Here is a 17,361-nt window from a genome sequence, read left to right on the forward strand (position 1 = left end):
TAAAACCATTAACTTCCCGATTTTCGAAAATCTTCGATTTTCTTAGCGGGGAGTTAAAAAAAAATGTTAGAAACTTGATTCAATTTTCCCCTTTTTTCAACAGTATTACTTTTCTTTTTTAACCCGTTCCTGCCTTTACGGTCATTTTTTTCTGCTAGTATAAATCTAAGTCCCAAATTGTTAGTGAAGATGGAATATTACCATCCACTTGAATTAGATTTATACTAGCAGAAAAAAATGACCGTAAAGGCAGGAACGGGTTAGAAAAGAATTATATTATCACGGTCGGAAAAATTAGTAGAAGTATTACTTTTATTATTATCTTGAAATTAATTATTCTCTTACATAAACTAAAATTTGTGCATTTAGATATGCTGATCCTCTTTTCATACGTGGTTGATCTTGGGTGTCATCGTATTCCCACCATTCTGTTTCTCTCAAACAGATTGCAGTAAAATGTCCCATAGTTCCTACTTCGGAATTTACATTTTCATGAGATCTTCTTCTCGTAGCTCTTTGGGTCAAATCTACTACTCCAACAAGCCTATACTTTTCATCTGCGTTGATAGGATTTTCAAAACCTTTTGGAAGACTATTTAGTTTTACTACTTGATTTTCATCGGCATTAAAAATTTCAAAAATCACCATGTCACCTGTTGAAGATTCAAAGTCATTAAATATTACTAACTGAATAATGTATGGTAAACTATGAAATAAATGAATCAATCATGCGATCGATTTTTAAGAGATATTGAAAAAATGAAGTAAATACAGTACTGACATATTGTCTTTGTAGAAATTAATTATTTATTTTTAATGTTTTTATCCAGAAACCGTTTAGAAATATAAAATATTTACACTTGTGCTTTTGCGAAATATTCAATTCTAAAAGTAATAAATCTTTATAAGTGTTATTTCTTGTTGTTATTTAAATTTTAAGTAGCTGCAATCGCAAATTTAATCAGCTGTCGTTTTTTAAATTTACCTGACTACTTAAAAAAGAAATTCATACGTTTATTTTTTTATTAAAACCTATGGAATAGATAAATTTATATGAACTCTATCTAATAGGGCTGTACAATTTAACCAGCCAAGCCGGCTAAAAAAGTTAGCTAAATTAATTAGCTAGCTAACCGATAGGCTTAATTAGCTCAGCTAATTAGCCAACGGCTAACCGGCTAAACGGCTAATTCTTTTTTCAGCTATTCGCTGATTCTTTACCTACAGACAGGTTAAAAAAATAATAATATTGATTTTTTATGACAAAAATAACGAAGGTAATTTATTTAATGAATTAACACTTAACAATATTTTATTTATCAAAATGACTCTTAAGTTAATTATTGAATTTGTTTTCTGTAATACTTCTATTTTGATAGAGAAAAATCAATAAATTAGCATTTTCGGGTAGTAAACAGTTGCGTTTTGAGCTAATAATATTTCCAGCTGTGGAAAAAGCCCTTTCAGAGGGTGTACTTGATGCTGGGACACCTAAGTATCTTCTCGCCAGCCTAGCCAGTTTAGGAAACTTATGGCGTTTTGAGTGCCACCAATGAAGAGGGTTGTCACCACGCGGAATATTTGGCTCCATTTTGAAGCTATTTATTTCTCTTTCGTTTACATTATCCAGATTATTTGGATTATTACTTTCAAAACTTGCCATTCTCTCAAAACTTTGAGATAAAGCTTCACCATCAAAGAGATAATCCAAATCTTTCTCTCTCTTATTTTTAGTGATAGCTGCTGGTGTTTCTTCAACATTTTCTTTGGCTATAATTTTTAAAATTTTTTCTTCGACCGACTTTCGGAATTCTTGAGTTTCATCGGCCATATTTTTATATCTGCAATATATTAAAACATAAATGAATTTGATAATCAAACTTTTTAAAATCATTTCGTTATTAGCGTATAAATATATCGTGTAACTATACCTAGGATCCAAAAAACAAGCTTATGTAGGTACGGAATCATAATCTTCTCCCAAAAACCGAGCTTCTAGTTCTTCGCGAAAGACTTCTTTAAGTGATTAAATTTTCGGAGGGTCATCTGAATCATCAATCATCAAGAACTTATCTATTATTGAATGAATAAGTGGCCGTACCATTCCACTAGTTGATTCCGTTTGACTGGACATCATTTTCGTCGCTACTTCAAATGGTTTCAAAATTCGGACCAAATCTTTTAAATAATTCCATTCTGAATTACGTAAAAGCAATTTTTTACACATTGCTGTAGTTGTAAACTCAAGATTCAGTAACACACTTTCAACTGCTTGTTTTTGTTCCAATAGCCGTTCAATCATATTGTAAGCGGAATTCCAACGAGTTACACAGTAGCTAATCAAAGAATGGTCAGGTAAATTATGTAATTTCTGGGCATCCTTAAGAGCGTTTGTTGCTTTATAAGAATGTTTAAAGTGACCAACGATTGCAGAAACTTTTTGAAGATGTATTTGAAAATGTTCTTCATTAAAAGCTTTTTCTACAACAAGCTGCAACGAACACTTTGACCGATGTTGATGTCAGCAGTAGAGCTTCCCCGCATTGCAGCCACCATATTTCGTGCATTATCATGGACCACAGCAATTGTTTTTTCTGCCAAATTCCACTCTGATAAAGCATTGCATAAATGATGGTAAATATTTTCTGCCGAGTGACTTTCAGTCATTTCCGAGGTGTTCAAAGTTACAGAGTATAAATTCCATAACTCATCTATAGCATGTACTGTAATTGTAATGAATGAAATTGCAGAACGAAATGTCCAAGCGTCTGTTGTAATTGACACATCATGAAAATTACGGAGAGTTGCCAGTATATCTTTACGCACTGATTGGTACAAGACTTCTAAGCGATTTTTATGACTGTTATGCTCGGGATCACATATTCAGGACTGAGAGCTTTAACGAACTGTATAAATCCTGGACCTTCGGCGTGTGATAACGGTAACATATCTATTGCTATGTATTTTACAAGTGACATAGTGATCGCTTCAGCCTTAGGATTCTAGAAAACAGAAATATTTTATAAATTATATGAAAATTAAAAAAATTTTAGCTTTCTTATCAGAAAATTGAAAAAAAAAAATTAAACTCATACTCTACGACTGTAATCTTCTTTTGTTAAACGTCTTTTCTTTTGAGTTGTTGATTTATCTGAGTTTGATTCCTCATCCAAGCTAGAATTCAATTATAAATTAATTTATTATATTGATAAGTATAAAAAGTTTTTATATTCTTTCTTCAAAAAAATAATGAATATTATTAAATACAATAATTCCTTATAAAAAAAAAGATGATACTTACAGTGATTCAGATTCTGTATCTTCATGTAATGATTGCACTTTTTCATTATGCTTATATTTTAAATGATATCGCAATGATGCAGTTGTTTTTTTAATATTGTACTCAACAGGACAATATTTACATTTAGCAATACCACTAGTAACTAGTGTAAAGTGATTCCATAATAATGACAATGACATTTTAAATATTTAATTAATTTGTTGAATTGTAATTTTCAGTTTTATGAGACATATATTTTGAATTGTATGAGAAATATCAAAAATATGAAATTTTGTAGCCTATGAAAATTACTAGAAAAAATATCACAGCGCACAAAACACCAGCCAAAAACTAACTACTTTAAAAATTAACGTCGCCATTAAAAATCAATAAACGCGCGCAATTTAAATCTTGTATCAAAACAAATTTTATGCTAATAATTTGCTTTAGTATTTATTAAAGACTATCCTTTTAATTATATTATTTTCCAAAAGCTATTATTTATAATTACATAATTATTTATAATAAACATAATTATTTAAATTATTGATAAAATATCAAAAAAGTAAATTTCGCGACTATCGTTTCTTTAAACGAAAAAAAAAAACGCCTTAATATTATTTGTTGAACTTGTCTGTAGGTAAGGAATCAGTGAATAGATGAAAAAAAAAATTAGCCGGTTAGCCGTTGGCTAATTAGCTGAGCTAATTAAGTTAACCAGTTAAATTAGCTAAGCCTAAGGCTAGATAATAAAGCATCAAAAGTGTAAGTCGCCGACCTACTACTCACATTAGCTCTATCCAAAGCCGCAGCAAGTTCTGGTTTCATTAGATTAAATTTAGGAACTTGTCGTTTTTGAATTTCATCTTCATAATCAGAGATTATACTAGGGATGGGCGATATTGGTAAAAAACATCGACATCGGACATCGATTGATTTAATTTCTTACTATCGGAGTATCGATGTTTTAAAAAAAAACATCGGAACATCGATTGTTAACATCGATGGTAGAATACGCGCGAAAATTCGAAAAACTATGGCTACAACTAATGTAAAAAGAACAATTGAAACCATAGTAATTAATTTTGAATCATTATTAAAAATGAATGATTAAAAAAATTTTAATAAAGTAAAATCATATTAAATTCCATATTTTATTTAAAACAGAGTAATTTAAGGACTAAAAATTTATTATTAAGTTTAATAATCGTTAAGTTTATTTTATACACACTTTACAATAAAAAATTGTTTGATAACAAGTTTTAAATATTAAAATTAAGAAAAAATACAAAGAAAGTAAAGATTTAGTTATAAATTATAACCTATAATCCCCATTCTTCACTACTTAAACTGCTCAAAAAAAGTAATTTATTTAAATTACTTCCTGTCAGTCGATTACGATCGGCAGTCTTAATGTTACCAGCTTCAGAAAAAAGTCGCTCACATGGAACAGATGTTCCAACAACGCAAAAATATTTCATAGCCACTTCATACAAATTAGGTAGAGACGGTTTCAATAATTGCCAATGTTTTAAGGGATCTTCAGATCTATCAATTATTGGCTGTGTCATATACTGTTTCAGTTCAAAAGTTAATCCATCCATCGTGTGAACTTTTGCCTTAGTTTTGGCTACAAGTTCATCGTGGTACCGCCAAATGTTATCTGCGTTTAACTCCTCTACGAATATATTTTCAGTTGAAACTGATTTAGACCCAGAACTTTTAGAAAAGCTCAACTTCATTTGTTTGTTTATGAAGTCTACAGCATTCGCGGCGGACATCGCACTTTGGAAATGTAATTTTTTATAACGAGGATCCAATATAGTTGTAATGCCCAGTATTTTGAATGACTCAATATCTTTAAATTGGTTATCAAGAGAAGCAGATAGGTGAGCTTTGAATGCTATCCCTTCTTCCGTTTTTGGCTTCGATAAGGAGATTTCTTTTTTCATAATTGCAACACTTGGAATAATCATACTGCATGTCAAATAAGAATCGCCGCTTATTTGAGATATAATAATCATCACAGGTTTCATCAAATGAACAAGATCCTTTAAAATGGTAGTTTCTTCATGACTTAATAACGGAGGTGGATGATTGCACTTAGAAGTTACAGGATAAACATAGTTTTCCAAAAGTAAAAATCGTTCAAGCATATCATAGGTCGAGTTCCATCTCGTTTCAACGCTTTGAATAAATTTAAGTGCAGTCCCATCCGTTTTACCGTCACGCTTTTGAAGTCTCAGCAATTCATCAGAAGCAGGAACACTTTTTCTGGTAACCATCACAATACGTTTGACTTTGTCGATGATTTCTTTAATATTTGACATTTTGGATATAGCTGTAGGAACCACATGAGACAAGCGATGAGCGAAGCATGGGAGTCGTCTATCGTTTTCCGGTTGAAAAACTGTATTAATCGATTTTATCATGTTCGGTGCACTGTCACTAGTCACGGCTACTATTTTGTTTATATCCAAATTGTAATTTTCGAAAATCATTTTCAAAGAGCATGCTATATTTTCTGCAGTATGCGCGGAATCCAGTGACTGAACACAAAGATTTGTGCTTTTTACTTCCAGATTGTTAGCAGATAAATAATGGACAGTTACACCTAAGTAGCTTTTCTGGGAAATATCAGTCCAAATGTCGCATGTCAATGAGTAAAATGGGCATTTACCTATATCGCTCATGACTTTTATTTTCAGGACATCATATTTATCACTCATTAGTTTAGTAATAGTCTTACGACAGGGCATAGAATAACGAGGTCTTGCGGTTTTCACAAATTGTCTCAATCCCTGTTTTTCAACGGAGCAGAGTGGCATATAATCAACAGCTACCATATACAGAAGAGAATTCGTCAATTTTTCAGCTTCTACACCTCCATCTGTAATATAAAATCATGAAATCAGTATAAATGATCAATTCAATCGAAAATAAATATAGAACTAAAATTTATAAATTCCACCTGCATACGAATTTGCTTTTTCATACAACTGAAGAACAGGATTCTTCTGAAAACAAAAAAAAAAAGTATTAATAAAATGTTCAATTTGTTAATTAATTCAGCGTATAAGATTTTCTACATACCGCCATTTGAGTCTGAGTCTTTAATTTTTTTCTCTCAACAGTAGAGTTAGAGGGTTCCTCAACTGCTGCAACAGAACGTTTTTATTGTTTACTTGCAGATCAACTGGAATGAACAGTTTGTGTTTCGAATTGAGATGGCAGCGTAGATTTGTCGTATTTCCTGCGGTTTTAATTATGCCCTGGCAAAATTTGCATCGTGCCGAATTTGAAGTAATTGGAGTAAAATACTCCCAAGCTTTACTTTTATTTTTCGAACTGTAAAAAAAAGAAATAAATAAATATACATATATATATATATATATATATATATATATATATATATATATATATATATATATATATATATATATATATATATATATATATATATTTCATGCACGGTAGGAAATGATAATAAAATTTGCATCATTAAGTAGAAATAAAAAGATGACATACGTTGTTAAATTACCAGAATTAAAAGTCGATAAATCATTAGCTAGGAAAGAATAAACAACGAAAAATTAATTTTAATCAATATTCAATAATAACGTAAAATGTATTAAAGCAAAGTGAAACATTCACCACAGGTATTGGTATTAGTATGTGATTTTTGAGAATCTTGTTCAGAATTTTTAGATAACGAGTGCATGTTGGATAAGGTAGTCATTTCGGAATCAATAGGTTGGGTTAATTTATGATTAGGATCTGATCTTGATTTCTCAGAGGAACTTGGTGTTTTAGATGAAGAATCTTCAGCTTCACTATTAGAGTAAGATTCAGGTGGATATTCAAGAAGATCACTGGGAAAAGAGAATAGGAAAATGATGATTAGATACAAACACAACACAACACTAACACAGAAAAAAAAGGAAAATATTCTTAACGTATTGTTAAATATACATACTAATCTACATCATCGATGGATCTCCAAATGGATTCAATTATATTATCTGGATGAATGAATATTTTTCCTGTGTCAACCATTTCTTTTACGAATTCGTAGGCCTTTTTATGGTTACCTAAAAATATAAAAGATATTAAAAATTATTAGACTAACGTATTTATACATCATTGAGTAAAAACTTTTATCGAATCTCATTAACAATAAAATTTTAATTGTTTTATGATTGAAGTAAATTGCATTTGATCAAAAGATAATTGAATTAGATTGTCTTTTAATAACATTCGATTAAAATTTTTAATTAGGCATTACAATGATTATTACTATTATTGTTATTATTATTTTTAATTTTATTAATATTATTATTATTTTTATTATTATTATTAATTATTCTTTAATACATACTTTTAAGTTGCACATAATCAGATGTTTTTAAATTAGATACTCGATATGCATCTGCGTTAGGCTCATTGATTTTGAACCATATAGAAAATATTCGAGTATCCTCTTCAGCTGGAGAAAAATAAGAATAATAATTAAAATCGATTACATATTAATTATATTTATCATACTAAGTTAGTAGCTGCTCAGGAACCAGTAGCTCACTCCATGTATTTGTATATCTATATTCACAAATATAGATACACAAATACATGGAGTGAGCAGGTACTGGCTACTGAGTAGCTACTGGGGCTTTTATCTTATTTAATTGCGTTTTTTTTTTCAATAATGTTAAAACATTTTTTTACAAATAAAAATGAAAGGTTATACCAGTGCTTACCAACGAAATCCTCGTTATTCATCGCTCCAATTAACCTTTAATGTAATATGTCGATTAACCTTTAATGTTACTATCAATTGTTAATTTAATAGATTAACAATTATTATTTTGTGTGAACTTATATAAGTCAGACAATAACAATTAAAATGTAAAAAGAATTTAAGAATTTTTAAACGCTATTTTTTGTTTTTTTGTAATGTAAAGTTTAAGCTTAAGCCGTTAACAAAATTACTTTATTCCTTTATTGAGTAATTGAGTATAGTGTAGTCAAGGTGTCAAAGTTACTTAAATATTCTAGTAACCTTTAGTGGACTTAGGTACTTAGTATACTTGTAGTACTAAACTTAACTCGCAATATTTTAGCAATGAGCGCGAAAATTTGAAAAACTTATAATTATCTTTACAATTAACATACACAAATGATCATTTGAATTTTTAATTGATTTTTTACTCAAATAATTTAAATCATGCGTTAATATAAAATATGTAATTTTATTATAGATAAATTAAGAACATTTTATTACAAAATAACCAGCATTTATGATTAAATTTATTAATTAAGATTATTTTTATTATTACATTAATAAATTATTTTTAATTTATAATAATAATAATAAATTATTTTGAAAGAGAGGAATATAAATTTAATTGACTGGAGAGAAATCAATTCCATCTAGACTTCGGTAAACCACTGTCCATGCTGGGTTTTGGACTGGATACTGGGCAGTAAAATTAAGTTCTTGACGTAGTTATAAGCTTCTTGATCATTATCTACGGAAAAAGTGTTTCATTCATTATTTATTCACAATATTATTAATTTAATTTCTACAGGTCATACGTACTTTTAATTTGTAAATAGGTGTGAAAATCTAAATTTTCAATCAAAACAGAGGTTCTTGGTCAATTTGAAAATATAATTTATACCTCCAGCTCCAGCATTATCTAAATAAACCCAAAATACAAAAGTTATTAATGAAATTACATCAATGTAAGCAAACAAAAAATGGAGGTTAGATTGAGTGATATCATAATTTATATTATAAAAAATGTACTTACGAGGTACTTGAACGATTTTGATATTATTGGCCGCCATGTCGATGATAACAATTAAATTAACAAATATATATATATATATAATATTGCACTGAACTAATTTCATTTATACCAAGACAATAAATAGTTCGCCGTCTATTTAACTCGCTAGCACTGATACTGATATACACTCTACACTGATAAGATGTAACTGTAGTACAACAGTTACTGTATACAAAAAAATTATATACTTTTGGGGTATACCCTCTGTAGGTAAATCACTCAACGATGTCGATAGTTTAAATTATTCCATCGACCATCGATGTTTCGACCAAAAAAAATATCGACCAAAAACATCGATGTTTCTCCAAAAAAACATCGATAGTCGAAACATCGATATATATCGCCCATCCCTAGATTATACCAGAAGTATTACTTTCCAAAGATTTCTGGGATAACTTAGATGTTTGACTTGATATTTCATGATTAACAACATTATCAGTCTCAACTGTACAAGAATAGTCAACATTATCATTACCGAACTCTCCGACATCAAATGTACCACTATCATTATTGTTATTTTAATTGATATCAATGTTCTTTTCATTATTGTTATCACTATTACTGTAGTTATTATTTTCATCGCTTACATCAACATCCATATCTTCTGGAATTGGTTGAGAATTATATGAAATAAAACCACGCCGACTGGAAGATTTTTCTCCCAAATAAAATAGTTGATTGAATTGATTTAATATATTTATAATTTTTAACCTTTTAATAAAATACAATGACGAGTGTTTGATGTTTAGTTAGTGTGATCAGGAACTTTATATTTTCATCTTACAAAAATTTATAAACTTTATGAAATATAAAATTAATTTGTATAAAAGAGACCCAAATATCATTTATTTGATATTTGTAACCTTGAGATTTACGTATTTGTACTTTTGTGAGTTACGTATGGAGTAAATAAGCAAAAAAAAAAATTAAAATCTCAGATTAACAGAATTAATTGATTTTACAAAAAAAAACAATATCAATATAAAGTATGATTTTTTTTGCAATTTTATTGGAAAATATTTGAAAGTTTTGATTGCTGTTATTTTTTATTGCAAATATCTTTGAAACGGTTGATCTGAGGAACTTTGACCTTCAGACGTTTTTGTAGAGCGTGAAATTTCCTATAAGACCTCTCTCTGGGATATTGCGTAAACAAGCCATTCCGAAGAAATTGAAATTAGAAAGTAAAAATTTCTCGTGTTATTTAAATAGAAAAATAACAAATGAATTGAGGCAAACCTTAATATTAATATTAAAGGCTCTAATAGGCGCCAAAATTTTTGTTTTTCAATGTACTTTCAACTTTTCAACACCATTAAAAAAAAAAAAATTTTTTTTGAAACACTCTAATATATATATATATATATATATATATATATATATATATATATATATATATATATATATATATATATATATATATATATATTTAAACTAAAATACAAATATGTAGTTATCTCTAGTAAACATTTATTTAAATTTCTTTCTCTGAGATATGTAAAAATGAAACTCTTATTATAACCCTCTTGTGTTTATTAGTGACATTCAAAATTTCTAAGTTGATTGGTTCAATGCATTTTCAAGAAAAAACTTTGAGGAATTTTCATTTTTATTTCTAAATCAAACTGAGGTTAAAGGCTTTTTTTCAGGATTTTAGTTTTAATATTATTAGAAAATATTTATAGAACATTACCGAGATAATCAAGATAATCATGGGATATTTTATTCAGTAGCTAATTGTGTTTCATAAAATTATTTTTAATATTTTCTAAATTATAATTAACAAGCCTACATTCAATGAAATATTCGATTTTTTAAGTATAAAAATATGTTTATGAATTGATTGTGAGGTTTACATCATAACTTCATTACTAATATCATACTGCAGTTTTTATTGATAATAATGAATGGAAAAGTTTTTGTTTCCACTCTCATTATGATAATTATTTGAACTGATTTGTGTTAATTTAAACTTCTATAAAAATTTTTAATCGTCTATACAAATTTTTAAAGTATTATTAATAGTTTCCATAAAATTAAAAGTTACTTCTAATTCATTGTTTGATTTCAAGTTCCAAAAAAAGAAATTCAATCATAATTAAACGTAATTGCTGAATACACTCCTAGATTTCATTTATTTATTGACTGAAAAAAAAAAAATTTCTTTTTGATAAATTTAGATTTTACATTTATATATTGTTAAGCAATCACTGGTTTTTGTTTGTATTGGTTAAGTCATAAAATGGATGCTTGAAATTTATTCGCATTTCACTCTCGCAAAATAAAGTGAAGGGTTCAGAATTTTGATGCAGACTCAATCAAAATTCATTTCCCATAGATATTTGAAATATATCAATAAGAAGTACACTAAAAAAAAATTTTTTTGACTGGAGAACAAAATTCTTGCCTCAAGAAAATTTTCGGGTGCCTGAAGGAAAACCGAAATTGTGTTGGCCGAAGTAAAAATTTGTCTTGAAATTCTAATCTTGGTGGAACTAATTTTTTCTTAATTCAAATTATCATCTCGAGAAAATTTTTCTTAATTCAAACTATCATTTTGAGAAAATTTTTCTCTAGGATATTTGATACCCATTTTATATTATTTTAGCGTGCAATCATACACATTGAATGAAAAAAATCATTCAATATTATTTGATCTTTCCATTTGACATGTTAATTAATAAAAATTTACTTCTATCGAGATATTCAATTTTTTGGAGCAAGAAAAGATTTTCGCAAGACAACAAAATTTACTTCTATCAAGAACTTAATTTTTTGGAGCGACTGATTAAAAATTTTCTCACTATTCTTGCTATTTTTTTTTGTTTTAATCCGGCTAAAAAAATCTTTAAAATAAAAATTTCTCGAATTCCGTACGTGCGGCGATAACTACATCCTTACTGATTGAAAAGCAATTTGGGTTTTTATTTTCAGATGATCTGGTTTTGAGTTATCGAACCGACCGTGGAGGGGGGAAATTTTCTCCAGTGCTCGACGAGATTGTTAATAACTTTGTAATAATTAAAGATTTTTTAATAAAAATTTAGGGTAATAATCTTTAATGTACCCTTAATAAAATAAAAAAAAACCCGATTCCCAAATTCCTTTATTTTCCCTGTCAAAAAAATTCCTGACAATCACCTCTTTTTTTCGATCGTCACAGTGGTGTTCCCCTTTAAATGAGTATATTTGAAACATATGGATCAACCTAAATTAAAAATATTTTAATATTTATTAGAGAAAATCGAAATTCTTTGATAAATAAGATTTTAATCGCTTTTTCTACTCATTTTATTTTTGTCAAATTTTTTTCTAAAATTAATTTCAAAGTTGAAAAAATTGAGAGTTACACTTGCAATTTTTTCGTTCAAAAAATTTATTGTTACAATTTGAAAAGAAAAATATTAACAAAACTCTTCCATCAGTATTTTTTTAGACAATTCGATGGTAGTATATATAATATATAGTTGCAAAGAAACAAGTTTGATTCATTTGTTAATATTTGTGAAAGTGTATTATATGTTGATCATTTACTTAATTTCAATCAATAAGTGCAATTTTTCAAACATAGAATATAACATTGATGGTTAATTAAAACTATTAAATAGTAAATATTGATCTCGAACAAACCTCGGAAAGTGCCAGAACTTTCATCCCATGTAATGCTATGATAATTAAAACTCAAACCGCAAGTTATTTTCACTGTCTCTATCAGCTTGTCGGATATCATGTCTTCCCATACACCAGGTGCCATAGCTTTATATTTATTAATTTTTTTCGATCCTTGTCTAGTTTTTTTTTTTACCAGTTTTAGTAATAATTAAAGCCTTGAACTCTTCTTTTGTGAAATAAATAACATAAGTTCTTTTTATATTTTCATGTGTATTAAATCATCACTATTATTACTTAAATTCATTGATTCTTCTGCTGTAGTGCTGTTTACACTATTAGACGATTGGTCCAAATTGATTCCTTCACAGTCAAACAGCTTACGTTTCAATTCATATCTGTCATCAGTAACATAAGCATAAAGTGAGTGAAGAGTGATTAAATTGTGAAGATTACCGGAAATTTTTTTCCAAATAGGATTATTTTTATCGATAATACTGCCGCTTCTGGAACACACAATTTCTTTTGATTGTTCAACAATTGCTTCAACGATCTTTTGCGATTCAATCGCTGGAGGTCTGCCACGTTTAGACATGATCGAAAGCTTACTTCTGAAAATGGAAAATAAAAATTTTAATTACTTATAAGTTTTACAAAAGTATAAAATAACATAGATAATTAAGTAAATCATCAAAAATATTTATTGAAGCTTGTTAGACTTATACAGCGGATAATATATTTTTGAATTAATTTCAAAATATCTCAAGCAAAATTATTATATAATTGAACTATTAATAAAAAATATTCAACTTACTCTTTCAATTTTAAATGGAAATTGTTTACACATTTCTCAAAATAATTATCACTAAACAATAGATATAGTCCCAATATTATACATCAAGTGTCAAATAACAAAAAAACAATCTTTAAAATCAATGTCTACGCAATTGTAAAAATAAAATATTTTTTAGTCACAAATCTATAAAATTAATTTATAAAACTTTAATAGTTGTGTTGTTCTTTAAAACATAAAAAATAGTTATTTTGAGAACCATCGCAATGTATAAATTACATTGAGGTTAGGTTTACATGCTTTGATTTATCAATAGTTGCATTAACAAAATTCAAAACCATTGAATGTTACTTCAGAATTAATCCTGTTAATTTTAGAATAATTATAACTTTTGTGATTAATTTTCAATAATCAAATTAAAACTTTACTATACATCAGAAAATTTAATCCCCAAATGGTAGCAGTATGACAATCGCTAATTATTTTATCAAAAAATTTTATTTTATTAAAGATTGATTCTTTTTAGACCGCATTCAAATTACACAATTCAGTTTTTTAATAGTCGCTTATAGTTTCGACTCGGAATTTAAAGTTGAATTTTCTAAGACAATAATTACTTCGGACTTGAAGCTCGAACTTCCTTTCTTCGTGTTAAGGTCGAGTGTTTATTATTTTATGAAGTTGGTGCTACCTGAGTTGTTTCTTATACTTGATGTCAAGTTTGTGACAACTTGCGATAGCAGATTGACGGCAGTCGATCAAGTCGAAACACAATATTCAGTGGCTGAAATTAAAGCGCAAGCGCGATATTTAAATTCCCAGTAACATTAAAAAATAGTTTAATTCTTTATAGTCTAGTCAAAAAGTGAATTTTCTGTGAAAAATCGATCCAAGGCTCTTAAAAATATGGCGATTGGTGCATTGAATTCAGAATTTAAGTCTGAGAAAGAGGTATTTTTTAATTTATTCGCCATTAAAAATTTAATTTGTTATAAACAAAAAACGAAGAGAAAAAGAAGGTAATCTCCGTTTTGTAGCTATAACTTCAAAAATATTAAAGATATCTGAAATTTGAAAAAAAATCCTAAAAGAAGAGTAAATTTCAGTAACATAAGTCTCGACTCCCGGAGTTGTAGCTCCATTATTTATAATTTTAATTTAGCGTTAAAAAGTGGGCTTCGCGCGAACGTTTTGGTGCCTAGGCGTCGCCGCCAAGCAAAGTATGCAACACAAAATAATTTTTTTATAACATTCAATATTAATTTAAAAATCTGAATAAATCATAAATTGTTAATTAATTAATTTTTTGTAGATTTGAGTTTTCATAAAATCTCTTACAAAAGTTTAAAAAATTTTTTTTCTTTTGGGAGCTCTTGATATATAAATAATGAACAAGATTCCGTTGTGAAAGTTTTTTCAATTATTTATAATAATTTTTCAAAGTTATCATAAATTGAAATATCCGGCTAATGTTACAAAAAAAATTTTTTTCACCAAATATTTAATTTTGGTTGTTTTTGTATCAATATATTGCGTTTAGAAGCTTGGCTAAAAAATTTTTAACGTAAATTGTTTAAAAGTTTGTTATAAACAAATAGGCAAGTTGAATATTTTTGAAAATTTTTTTTGTCATTTTAATGTCTTAGTGAAACAATGATTGAAAAAAAAAATTTTTTTTTCTTAAAAAAATTTTTTAATTGTTTTTTTCATTTATCTAACATTTGAATTATTTATTAAGAAATCATTTTTTTTTTAGATCATCATTTGCAATTCTCAAATAATTATGGAAAAACTTTTTTTTTTATTTGAATTTTCATTGTTTATTCTATAAACAATTTGTTTTAAACAAATTGCCATTTTCATTTTATTTCTTTTCCGTAGCTTTAAAAAATTGCAAATACAGCCATGTGCATCAAAGTTGTAAAAAAATTTTTCTCTATTTTTCATTGAATTTTAAAATATTTTACCCCATCAAAGTTGAAGCGGTCAACTATTTTATCAACTTATAAATTGTTATAATATCTAAACTATTGATGATACGGTCTTTTAGACAATTTATTTATTTAAACAATAAATTTTTTATATCTATTATGGTTCAATTTTAATAAACATTTGTTTATAAAAAAATACGTTACTTGAATCTTTAAATGATTCTATCTTTTAATCTATTGAAGTTACGGCTTTTATGATTCAGGAAATCGTATAGGGTAATTATTTGACTACTCAATTGTTGACTAATTTGTTCTCAAGAGGACCTAGCATCTTAAAAAAACTTGTTTACTAGAATGATTTTTTTGAAAAATTTTTTTTTTGCTTGACGTCTTAAAAGTTTCTTCAGGGTAAGAAAAAATTTTTCGTGCCTGAAAAAAATTTTTAATTCCAATTAGAAGTTAGCCTCAAAGGGGGTCCCCTTTCCCATGTAAATAATATGGAAAAAAAATTTTTGTTAAAAAAAACAATTATTTCTCGTGGAAAAGAATAGTAAAAATTTTTTGATAAATGTTTCTTGTAGGAAATTAAATTCTCTACAAAATTGATGGGATATAAAATTTTCATAACTTGAACGGTTTAAAAGTTATAGGCTATCAAAGTAGAAACAAGTATTTATGGATTTTAAATAAATGCACATAAAGAAATTTTTTTAAATTTTCACTTTTTATCATCATTTTCAAATAAAAACAACATCAATTATTATCCTTTTAACTAGTAAATTATTTTTTGTAGTTCAACCGTTGACTTAAAAAATAAATTTTGAATTTTTTTCCAGTTTCTCCATAAAATAAAAATATTTATTTTCGATACATATGCGCAAAGGTAGAGATTCTGACGGTTTGAAGTGATGTCACGAGTTTGAGGCCTATATCTATGTAGGAAAGTGCGGCGGGCCCAGGCCTGGCCCAACTATGCAGAACTCTAGGCCAGGTTTGTAAGCCAGAGTCGGCCCAGTTTTGGTTTAACTCTGGAATGATAACGATGGCCCAAGCCTGGTTACCACGCCCCTGGCTGGTCACTAAAACTGGGCCATAGTTAATTTTCATGTCTAGCCCATCCTGTTTGATAAAAAATGATAAAAAGTTTTCATCGGATCTCGACGTTTTGAGGTCCTAGGAAGCTTCCCTGACTATTCCCGCGATGGTATCTGTGTGTGTGCGTGCGTGTGTGTGTGTGTGCGTGTGTGTGCGCGTGTGCGTGTGTGTGCGTGTATGTGTGTGGATGTATGTAAACCTCTCATAACTTTTGAACGGCTTGACCGATTTAATCGCGGTTGGTGCCATTCGAAAGGGCTTGACTGAACTTAGATTTTGAGTACACTTTGGACTGATTCGGACCGGTAGATTTTGAGAAATCTCAAAAAAACTACAATAAAAATTTTTTTCAAATGTGGTTTTTTTGGAATAACTTTTAAACGGCTTCACGGATCAATTCCAAAAGCTAATCAGCTCTTAACATTAAACAACCACGGCGATAGCTATCGGTCCGGTCAAAATCGGTTTCAATCTCAAATTTCAAATCATTTCCATGTTAATAAGATGATACGCGGCGTCGACAACTTTGGCATTTTTCAAAATTTTATTCCAAAATATTTTTTTTCTAATAGCCCTAAGTGTCACCTTTCAAACAAACAAAAGGCCATCCCTGTATCGATAATAACGTTCGAGATATTACAAAAACAAAATTGAAAAACTGGAAAAATCGCGAAATTTTGAATTTGCATATTTTTTGAAAAAAAAAAAAATTTTTTTTTTCCTTTGGCAGAAGTTCGTTGTATGATAAAAGAAAACTTCTGACCAAAATTCATTCCAATCGAAAGAAATCAATTCCAACTATTG

The 17,361-nt window shown here is 28.2% G+C and overlaps 3 protein-coding genes across 12 annotated transcripts in view; 1 reads left to right on the plus strand and 2 right to left on the minus strand.

Annotated features, from left to right (window-relative positions):
• Nucleotides 1-17,361, plus strand: part of LOC123273081 (phosphatidylinositol 4-phosphate 5-kinase type-1 alpha) — a 242,380-nt gene that overhangs the window by 43,336 nt on the left and 181,683 nt on the right. The gene's annotated exons all lie outside the window — the stretch shown is intronic.
• On the minus strand, nt 4,579-6,461 carry LOC123273082 (E3 SUMO-protein ligase ZBED1-like). The gene is made up of 3 exons (XM_044740273.1): nt 6,374-6,461; nt 6,252-6,297; nt 4,579-6,170 (listed from the first exon to the last, which is right to left on the minus strand). Exons 1-3 carry the CDS (start codon nt 6,377-6,379, stop codon nt 4,603-4,605), a joined length of 1,620 nt encoding a protein of 539 aa, XP_044596208.1. The 5' UTR covers nt 6,380-6,461; the 3' UTR covers nt 4,579-4,602.
• Nucleotides 6,380-8,241, minus strand: LOC123273085. Its single transcript, XM_044740277.1, has 4 exons — nt 8,035-8,241; nt 7,659-7,766; nt 7,257-7,371; nt 6,380-6,628 (listed from the first exon to the last, which is right to left on the minus strand). Exons 1-4 carry the CDS (start codon nt 8,054-8,056, stop codon nt 6,394-6,396), a joined length of 480 nt encoding a protein of 159 aa, XP_044596212.1. The 5' UTR covers nt 8,057-8,241; the 3' UTR covers nt 6,380-6,393.

This window comes from Cotesia glomerata, linkage group LG10 (genome assembly GCF_020080835.1).
Source record: "Cotesia glomerata isolate CgM1 linkage group LG10, MPM_Cglom_v2.3, whole genome shotgun sequence".
Classification (NCBI taxonomy): domain Eukaryota; kingdom Metazoa; phylum Arthropoda; class Insecta; order Hymenoptera; family Braconidae; genus Cotesia; species Cotesia glomerata.